The sequence below is a fragment of the Monopterus albus genome, unplaced genomic scaffold (genome assembly GCF_001952655.1).
Source record: "Monopterus albus unplaced genomic scaffold, M_albus_1.0 scaffold361.1, whole genome shotgun sequence".
Classification (NCBI taxonomy): Eukaryota; Metazoa; Chordata; class Actinopteri; order Synbranchiformes; family Synbranchidae; genus Monopterus; species Monopterus albus.
The window spans coordinates 126732-137636 of record NW_018128241.1 but is presented as its reverse complement, the minus strand read 5'-3'; the positions used below and the strand labels follow the sequence as shown (position 1 = coordinate 137636).

Here is a 10905-nt window from a genome sequence, read left to right as displayed (position 1 = left end):
AGTGAGAGTATCCCATCACCACCTGCAAAATCAAATGACACCGGTCAGCCGATTATCTCAACATTGTGTAAACGAGAACAGATGGACCCCCGTAAGGCAGTGAGCCCTCGACCTTTTCACTAGCAGCACCGTGAGGTTGCCGTTTTGTTGTTTTGAGTGAAATGTGTTGCCAACCACAGGCTGTAACATTTTATCAGACTTTGCATCTATGTAAACTGGAACATATATCGATAACATGCTCAACAACCGTACACTTGCCTGCTCAGTGTAGATGCCATCCAGGGTCTTGACCTCCTGGGCAGTGGTGGAAGATTTAGCTTTGCTGTCTCCATAACCCTGAAGGACAAATGACGATACAATCAGTGGTGAGATCCAGACTGCATCAGCCAATACTCCTCATCACTATTCAGTATCTACCAATCTGACCCTCGACTAACCAAGGTCAAAAAGCCTCTGACACTGATTTCACAGAAACACATGAAGGCAGCTGCCTATTAACAACACTCTGTTTCCACTGTCCAGTGATTGAGGACTGAAGAACAGTCTGTCTGTGACAGTGTAATGAGGCCTCAGGACTTACCAGCTCTCCAAACGTGGGCGAGGGGCCCCAGCTGATTGTACTCTCATCTGCAGCAATGATGATGCTGCTCTTCCTGTTAAATACAAACACAGAGGAAAAACCACTGCACGTCAGAGTAGAGCTTAGGAAAATGAGTAGCGACTAGCCAGGCCACATGAGCACTTAGAGTATTACTGACTTATTTTAGCATCTGGCTAAATAAACAACAGCTGGTCTGTCCAATAATGTGCAGTTTGCACATTAAATTGGTATTTTGGTATTTAGATATTCGAGACACAGGAAAATTCCACTGCAGTCTGAGTCCGATGAAGAGCAAGGGGAATCTGATGAAGAGAGCTTTGTTCACTAGCTGAAAACGGTGGAGCAAATGTCCAAATAAGCCTACATGTTATTCTGACGGACCGACCAGATATTCTAAAACTAAATGGTGACTGAAAAATATCAGAATAAAGCAGCCTAAGACTAGTCCTAGAACGAGATGTTCCCAGATTAAAGTTCCCAGATCAATAAATCATAAGCAAAATGAAGCCTCTTTACCATAGTAACCTTTCTGTTTTGATGAAACAGCGTATGTGCATGTGAGACTGTCTACAAAGTGCAACACCGAAAAGAGGCACTAAAAGCAAGACTAAATACCGTCTGTCACAGGGGAGAGCAAAGAACACTTCAGCACTCACCCGCACGCCAGGCTGCGAATCTTCCAGCCACACAGATCCTGCACAGCTTTGGGGTACATGGTCGACTCACGGGAAGTGTTTGTTACCCCCCAGAAAAACAGCCCCCCTGTGAATACAGCACTGATCAGACATCTAGAGCAACATACCACCACCTCCATTAATTACAGTACACTGACTTCTCAGTTGGTTGTTGTGTTAATGGTCAGCCAAAGAATCTGTGGAGCTGCTGGAGTCAGATGAGCTCTCTACTCACCCATCTCGCTGACGGCGAAGGAACACTGGTAGCCTGTATAGATCTGACTGGCACCGCGACCAGGGAAGTCAAACAGTTTGACCAGCCGGGGAACCATCTCGTCCTTCTGCTCTGTGTGGCCCAGGCGCCCATAACCACCGAACCCCCAGCTGAACACTCGCTTCTGAGAGTCCAGCACCAGCTGCAACACAGTTGTTTTAATGACCCGTGCGAAGGCTTGTGCACTTTGTTTAGACCATCGTTAGTCAGGCTACTGTTTATTTTGATTCAGATCAAATGAGGCGTTTTCTCACCGTGTGGTTTGCCCCGCAGGCCACATCTCGGACCACCACGTTGGGCATGGCCATGATCTGACCATCCTTGGACTTCTCAATGAAGATAGCAACTCGGCGAGGAATGAGCTCACAGTCAAACTCCATGCGCTGGGCACGAGCGATGAACTTCCCATCACTGTTGTGACCTGCAATCACACACGAGCGTTCAACATCATACAAATGTCGGTGCAGATCGATTAATCATTGAACATAAATATTTAGTCCACTAAAGATCAAGGTGTCAGTGCCCTCTAGTGGACAATTTGTGATTGACGTGAGTGTTGTCGACCATTCTCTGTTCAACATTTATTAAAACAGTCACTGCTTTTGATTTTTCACCTAACATAGTTTAAATAACAAATGGAAACTGCATCTAATCAAAATATTGAGAGTCTTATGCTAATATTTTGTAGCAGACCCTTTAAATACACTTTAATCAAAGGCGACAATAAAAACGATAGATGTGCGTGCATGTTTTGACCATACCCAGCTGTCCATACTCCGGGCAGCCAAAGGAGTACAGGTTTCCCTTGCAGTCCACCACCATGCTGAACTCTGCACCACAGGCCACCTTCACCAGAGGCTGGCCATTGTAGGAAATCTAGGAGGAGCGAGAGAAGGTAGAGTCACATGTTTACCATGAACAGTTTTTTTTTAACTACTTTTGTGCGGCCTTGCTACTAGCTGTCCCCACAGTTAGCCATTGCTATGGCCCTGTAGTGTAAGGGGGGCTTTCAGTTAGGACACGGTGGGCGCTGTGATCCACTATCGAACCCATTAAATTCTTTGTGTTACGTGGTGCAAGAACGTACCTGCACTGCACTGAGCTGAGTGCAAGGTCATGCATCCTCCTCCTCACCAATACAACTAAAGCCAGAGCTTTTCGCTGACATACATAGATACATCGTGCATCCAAGTCCGCTGCTCGAAAAACTTAATATCTGCTAACCACCTCCTGGAAAGCTGTGTGGTCGCCTAGCAACTGGCACCCAACCCATCCCCACGGCAAGCACAGCGCATGCCGTGTCCCATCTGAAACCCATTTAACCCAGCGAGTCTGAACCAGCGCAGGCTAGAAATGGCTACTGCTGTGGCTGTGACTGCATCAGTGTGGATCATGTGTTGCAGTGCGTCTCTGCATGAGCCTCTCGCGTCCCAGGGTCTACAGTGTTTACGAGGCGTTACGGTGACGGCTTACCGGTGCTGGACTGAGGACTGCATCGGTCTGGTTGCCTTGGCCAAGCTGGCCCAGCTTGTTCTCACCAAAGGAGTATGCAGTGCCATCCTCTGAGGAGAAACGCGACAGTGAGCAAACAGCAGCATTCATCGACTCGCTCCCACACTCTGTCCACTGTGGTTTACAAGACAGTAACAAACACAGGGCAGTGAAAACTGGAAACATCATCGTCATCCAGCTGATGACCAACACAATCAAACTAGTTCTGTGTTGAATCAGGACCCAAGCAGGGCTGTGCAGCTGTGCTGCACTCAAAGGTGTCACTGTGCATTAGTATCTGTTAAAATAAAATGAAACAAACTAAAGCCCCACTGCTGGGCAATGACTGAAGAAACATCTGGATCAGGTTTAAGAGCAGCCAAAAAATAAACTGCCACGGGTTTGTTGAGCTGCCGACTGGCAAAGCTCACACGTGCACGTCCCAAAGTAAATGCCAACAGCTTTTGTTACTGCTTTAACTTCAGGGACCTGCTGGCGTTTGAGTGGAAGTAACACAAGAGGAATCATTGAACTCACTTTTGCAATTTAGGCATTTTCCCATTGTTCAACATCAAAAATATAATTAACGCCATTAGTCCGATGTATCGCTCAGCCCTAGACTTTTCGCTCCAAACACCGACCACAACAGCACTGACAGCAGCTGCTGAGGTGTCTGACACCGCCACCACGGTTCAGTCTACCTGTGAGTGCCAGGGTATGATTGCGTCCACAGGCTGCTGCAACAATCACATGGTCTGCCAGGACCTCTATTAATTTGGGAGCCTCCAGACGCTTGGTGTCACCGTGACCCAGCTGACCTTTGTCATTACGACCTGAGGAAGACAAGAACCAAAAGGTCAGTGACAGACAGCTCCTTCCACTCTGAAGTGAAACACTGTGACATAAACCAGTCACTAATCAGAGCTGGTTTCACTCAGCATAAACTGGGGGTGGAATGGTTACAGATTTACTGGGAATTAACACTGAAAGCCAGACACGAGTTCAGGTCATCGGAGCAGCTGTGTCATCCCCAGACTGACTGGCAGCAGAAATGTACTGGCAAAAGACAGTTTCATGTAGTTTCCTCAGTTAGAAATCAGCACGTTGTTGTGAATGAATTTATTAGCCTAATTGCAGGTTGTTGATTTTCTCCAGCTCGCCACAGCGACGGTAAAGTGACACTAAATGCTCAGAAAATAAGCAGTGATTTAAAAAGCTGTCTGTGGAGATTATGCTTCACTAAACATGCATGTTATGTGCTCATTGTCAGCTGACCTATTCGATATCTGCTGTGTGATGCACATGAAACAAAACACGACTCAAGTGGTGAACAAAACGTTACCTCTCATTCCCAGGTACACCTGTACCAAGTGACAGAGAACGTGAATGAAAAGGAAAATTTAAAAGGACATAAAAACAGAATGAGCAGTGTTGTTTAGAAACTGTGTGTGTTTGGTTTATGCTAAGTGGCCATTCTTAAATATAGTTGCATTTTTGTTTGCACTAATGAGAAAACTTATTCTTTTAATAATTAAGATTTGACAATAAGTGAAGAAGAGCTTCCTTATGATCTTAGCCAGAATTAAGGCAAACCTTTGTTAACCTTTGCCAAATAAATGGAAAGTATTTATCAAGAACTTTTTTTTTGAAAATGAACCAAATCATGAATTGTGCGAACCGTTCCACCCCCAGTATAAACCCGAACACAATATTTTGAGCAGGAAGCAGCGTGTTACTTACCCCAGCTCCACAGCTTGCCCTCACTGGTCACGAGGAGACTGTGTGCAGCACAGGGCCCAGACACCACACAGCTCACCTGCACATCGTTCAGACAGCCGTAGCGGTGAGGACCCCACAGATTCTGGCCCAAGTTGCGGAAAGCAGCTGGAAACACACAAACAACAATAGCTGATCGCATCATACACACACCCTATCCCATGAAGAGCTGCCTGACTTTCAATTTTCAGAATAAAATCAGACTCAAATATTACATATTTATTGGCCAGTCTGTGTCCACTGAGCTGACCACCCTACACTAAACTCCTGTGAGACCTGTGTTTGTGTCTTTGTTCGTCATCTGTGACAAAAGAACATCAGGGGCCATATTCACAAAACATCCAGAGGTTAAAAGCAGCTTCTAAAAGGCCAAGTTAAGACAGTCCTTAAAAAGAAAAAAGCTACAAAGCTAGCTCTGAAGCTACGTCCACATCTCAGCTGAAGTTTCCCTCCAGTGCCTCACACCTGATGTGTCCACAGCAATGTGAACAGACCAGACCAGATCTGGGCCACCTGCAAAACTGCTCCTAGACCTGATTCCTCGCTGACCCCTGACTGTGTGAGCGCCATCAGAACGGTCAGATCAGAATCCATGTGGTCGTTTTAACATCTCCTCCTCTGCATATACGGCCTATCATCATCATTCGGCGTCGGCCCCTCACAGACCGGTAACAGTAAACATGGAGGAGAGACCAGGATGTTTCACATGTGGTGGACGTTTATGGAGAAGCTTCTGATCAGGACAAACTGGGAGGAACATATCGTAACCCAGTGGTTTGGGAGGAAACTGGGCCATTTGACCATCACACACACTACCTGGTTGTTATTGTTGTGCGCATGTGGCTCACATTTCAGTTAAATCTGTGCACATGTGGCAGTTTAGGAGCTCAGCGTTGTTCACACCGGAGCCAGGTACACGGCGCTGACACACATGGACGGGAAGCGACACACAGATTAGAGCTGAGCATTAAGGCCTGAGATGGGAATGAAGCTAAAGACCTGATGAAAAAGTCTGAAAAGTTAATAAAAATGTTCTTGGATGAGGCCTGCTGTTAGTTCGGATCTGATAAATAAAAACTCATAGCCATGGACTCCCCTAAACAAAAAGGGGCTTTATAGAAAAACATTTGTATTTCTCAAATTAAACTGCACTCTTCATTTCAACAGCACTGTGATGAGTGTGCTACTGTTAAATCTTGAACAGAGTGTGATCACTAAGATGAAAACGAACTTCACAAGATCGACACAGGCTGCACGAAAACAAACTGCTGCTGCGCTTCCACAGAAAGCGTTAAAAACACCAAGCTGAGCCTTTACATATGGACAATAAAAGAATTATTTCTGTGTGTGTGTGGTGCTCTGGCAAGCACAGCGTCTCGCCCATCTCTACACAGTCTTTGTCTATGCAGCTGCTCCTGCTGACACCCCCAACCCCCATCCAGTCTCAGCAAAGCTGATTTATCATTGTGCAACAGAGAGTGAGGCAAAGACGGAACATGGCGATGCAGAGCCCTGGCCTGGGCAACAGCGAGCCAGCTGCAGGGGGGCAGTGCACAACACGCATACATATAGATAGACATTACTGTCACAATCAGCTAATGAGATCTCAGTGGCTTTAACACATAGGTGGCCTGTGCATCCTTAAAAAAAGGCACACGTTAACCTAATGTGATCATTTTTGGCCATTTCATTCTGTTCTGCAGACACGCTAGAAAATCTCACCAGTCCTTTATTGATCTGTCTGCCTGTACAACCTTGTGCATGTCATCTGGGCTCAGACGAGCAGAGAAGACAAGCCCCCGTTACATGTTCAAGACAGGATTACTGCGCCAATTTTCAGCCACGCTGTTCTGTATAAGAGGTACCAAGCTGGCGCTGGGGGCATTCAGAGACAGCAGCTTTACCAAGCCAATGCCTGTCGACTTTCTTCTCTCACACGTAGACGTGAATGGCACTAAATTCAAAAGACTTTTATGACAGATATTAATCAGTGTTAGTGTGAAATATGTAAGCAAAAAGAAAGCGAGAAGCATCAACTTCCAAAAAGGGGAAGTTATAAGAAATATTCTACCTTGTTGTTTGGGCACCTCTTTTCTTCCAATCAGGTCCCAGTTGGTTGCTCCAAAGATGAGCAGCTGACCTTTGACCTTTGGACACTCAAGTTTCTGTAGAAAGGAAGCGATGGAGTCAATAACATAAAACCTGCTCATATGTTGCCGCTCAAATTTAAAAAGCAAACAAGTGCAGCCGGATTGAAGCATCTGTGATCTGATTGAAGGAAAACCTACAGTTTGAGCTCCCTTCGGTGTTGTAAAGTGCTATATAAACAAATAAATCATTATTGTTATTACAGTCTGTAGACTTTTACTTTGTTTGCTGAATTTTTTGAATAATTACTGATGAGCAAGGATTTTTAGTTAACATATCACATGTAAGTATCCTGGTAGATAATAGACATCCAGCAAACAAACAAACTCTTCACACATTGGCAATGTTTTCTCAGAAAGCACATAAAAGATGGTGAAGACTAAAAAAGCACCAGACTGTCCAAAACTAAACTAAAACACAAAAACGTGCAGATAAAACAGAGTAAATGCCTCATACTTAATATTTAATGTTGGATACTTCTGCTCCCCCACACACAGGTGGGAAGACAACAAATAAAATAAAAAACCAAGCAACTTTTTTAAATGAAGACACAGTTCAAACTGTTTTCTTGAAGCAGCCACTGCATTAAACCTACTATTTTCTCTTTGACGTCGTCTGCCACAGTGACAGGCTGGAGACCAGACCTGGCGGCAGGTTTGCCAGGTTTCTTGTTGTTTTCCTGCTCAAAGTCAAACTCATCATCGCTACTGAAGTCCCTCTCTTTCCTTTTGCCGCTGGCCCTCTTCTTCTTCATCCCACCATTCCCTGAGATGTCTGTCGCCTTCTTACGTGGCATTTTTTTTAAATCAGAAGCTGTTTTTATCAGAAAGAGGAAGTACTGAGTTATATGGAGTGTGAAATTGTGCAATTCAGACCCTTCAAAGAAACAATGAATATATGAAGAATCTAGATAGAATAAATATTAACAAGACATACTGGACATATTTCTTACAAACTACAGAATAACAAAATTCAAGAACAGCTCAAGGAGAACTACTTCTATGAATCAATGTTAGAACTGCACCACAGCGAAACAATGGGGGAAAAAAAGCCTCAGTGAAAAAAATTCTTTATAAAACATCAGATAATACAGTCACCAACGAATAAAATGAATGAACAAGTTGTGGAAAAACTGGCATTAACTTAATTTCAGCAAGTGCAACGTTACTTCCTGTAAACACAACTGAACCCAATGGAGTACTGCATATATTTTTAAAAAGTAAGTTTTGCATACATAGCGCTAGTGTGTCTCTTTTGTCAGGTGCCGATTATTAGAATTTAATCTTTGGCCAGTTGTTTTGTCTAATTAATAACCAGTGAAAGCAAAAACCAGCAGCAAACAAAAACAGTACCCGGTGTCAGTGTAGCAGCGGCTAACGCTGCTAGCCTCATTAGGCTAACGAGCTAACCACAGTCGTTCTTTGTTCACATAATGTAGCAAGCTAGCCGACATGCTAACACACAACACGAGAAATTATAGTTGGCCACTACACAAACGAGCTAGGTAAAGTTTGTACGTAAGCAAATAGCAAGGTCCGTTAAATGCCGACTGAGATAAAATTAAAAACTTAGTGGCTGAGAGAGTTCATTAAGCTAGCGTTACGTCGCTACTGTAAGCTAACAGGCACTCTAAATAAAGACACGGACAGTAACGTTATATGAAACGATGCTACAACAAAAACTTTTTTACTATTTTCTTCATTACACGCGTTTTCTGTTTGTTTAGCCTACGTAGAACCTCTGGGGGTTTGTGCAAATATGTATGATTTGATAAAGGTAAGAATAAATCATGTACCGGTGATTTCTTGATTCAGCAGCTCTCTGTCCGTCTCCGGTTTGAGTGATTTGAACAAAAGAAGCTGCAGTCTGCTTCACACCACGTGGTTTGCATTTACTATTCATACAGGAAACAAGCAGCCACCAACAGATGCAGCTGGACGCGGACACTCTCCGGGATATGATGGGGGAAAAATGGAGAATCACCCCCTGAGGTCCGAACAAACTTCAACTAAAGTGACAAAATGTGGACACAAAAGTTGTAGAGAAAGAAAACACAGCACACAAATAACCACATTTTAAATAGAGGCTGCCCTAACAACACACACTCCTGTTCAGTTTCTCATAGTGGTGAAAAGTAACGTCGTTACATTCACTAGACTGTTGGTAGGCTACTGTTTTCACTCAAGTGTTGTAATGTTCTGCTTCCTCATAGCCTACCTGGACTTTGTGGTAACTTCTAGTCTGAAAAGAGCCACTGGCACTAGACAGCTTTGTATGAGCAGCTGAGCTGAGGACACACGGACAAGACAGCTTTGTATGAGCAGCTGAGCTGTCCCTGAGCTGGGGACACAGAAGGGAAAACTCTACTAATGCCATGGCACAGGTGAAAGCACAGCCTTCCTGAACCTAGAGCTCCTCCTGTTGGAGAGTAGGGCACATTTACACTGTTTACAGTACAACACACACATTTCTACATTACCACAAATATAAATAAACTGAGCTAGAAAACAGTAACAACAGCTTCCTGCTACAAATACAGTGCAACACTACTAGCACCTGAAGACGGTAGCTACTTCATTGACCAAGTATTTCTATCAGAAGTTGGAATAAAGAATGAAAAGGGTTTTTAAATCCGCAATAAACTTGTTTTTCCTAATAACAAGCAGCAGAAAGTTAATATATTGAACCCTTGTGTCCACCTGATGAGCTTCAGTGCAGTGTTCCCTCTCTGTTTGCTCTGGTTTTGGTCTTAGCTGCTAAATGCTCGGCTCTGTTCACCAGCTGGTTTCTGACTATGTCTGTCTGCTCTTTGCTTCGGAGCAGGTCGTGGACAGCAGCTTTTTAGAGCATTTTCTCTGAAAGCATCTTCCGCCTGCAACTGAAAACCACATTAGGAGAGCGGTCAGAGTGAAACCTTTGTCCAGACACTAAACAATGAGCTGAAAATCACCATAAAGCTTTGCCAAGTCGAGAAGAGCTACAGATTCACAGCCTGAGACCTGGTTCTTATTGTCACATTATCACTGATTAGCTGCTTTAAATAAAAAAATAAGTGCAACATCCATCTTAAGTCACAATTTGATCAAACCAGTAGGAAAAGAATGAAGGAAGTAGGTCAACTTTATTTGTACTTCACTTTTCACAGTGATGAAAAGGAAACAGAATACAAACAGATGTACAATATACTTTGACTCATACGTTAAAATATACAACCATAAATATGTACACACCACAGAAAAATACACAACTACTGGGCCTCCAGAAAAGTTAAGCTGCAAGAGCAGTTTTAAGATCAGGTGACTCTTTCATTTTGAAAACAAACTCTTTACTTGGACTGACACAGTGAGAAGAGAGAGGCCGGACTCAGCAGGTGCTGCTACTCTAATCTACTACTGGTTGGAGCCAGGCAGCAGCTCAGGTCTGCCGCTGCTCCTGCGCTGGCTGGGTTCCAGGCCCTCATCTCCTCCCTGCAGGCCCCCAATCATGGAGCCCAGGGTGCCGTAGGACTGGGGCGCCACGCTCAGGCCAGCCACATCTTTCTGAGGCTGGGGCGGAGTCTGGTTCAACACAGAGGAGGGAAGAGAAACTGGGGTGGTGGCGTTCTCACTGAGGCTCTGCACTGTCGCTGATGACTGGCACAGAGGGACACACAGAGGTCATTATATATACACATAGATAACAGTAAAATACTTATTCTACTGTTTCATATAAGTAGTCCATGGCTGACATTCGGTGGATAAAAAGATAATGAAAATAATCGGCACATTATTCAGTGACCCCTGCATTGTTTCTTTTCCCCTCATTTATTTGCAGTATTCCTTTAATTTATCACCAAGCAGAGATAAAATACAGAGCGTAACAGCTACAGGACAACACTGGTTGAACTCACAGTGGCCACCGAGACCTGGCTGCCGGCCCCCCGCTTTTTTTTTTTTGGCCAT

At 44.3% G+C, this 10905-nt stretch overlaps 1 protein-coding gene across 1 annotated transcript; it reads right to left on the bottom strand.

Moving 5' to 3' along the window:
* Window position 1: 1 nt before the first annotated feature.
* Window positions 2–8679, bottom strand: rcc2 (regulator of chromosome condensation 2; the record flags this gene model as incomplete). The annotated part of the gene is made up of 13 exons (XM_020625589.1): window positions 8317–8679; window positions 7560–7777; window positions 6888–6981; window positions 4781–4924; window positions 3742–3873; window positions 3023–3111; window positions 2311–2425; window positions 1804–1970; window positions 1511–1691; window positions 1258–1363; window positions 581–653; window positions 259–336; window positions 2–22 (listed from the first exon to the last, which is right to left on the bottom strand). Coding segments are annotated over exons 1-13 (1458 nt in total), but the record flags the coding sequence as incomplete, so codon positions are not given.
* Between the last annotated feature and the right edge of the window lie 2226 nt (window positions 8680–10905).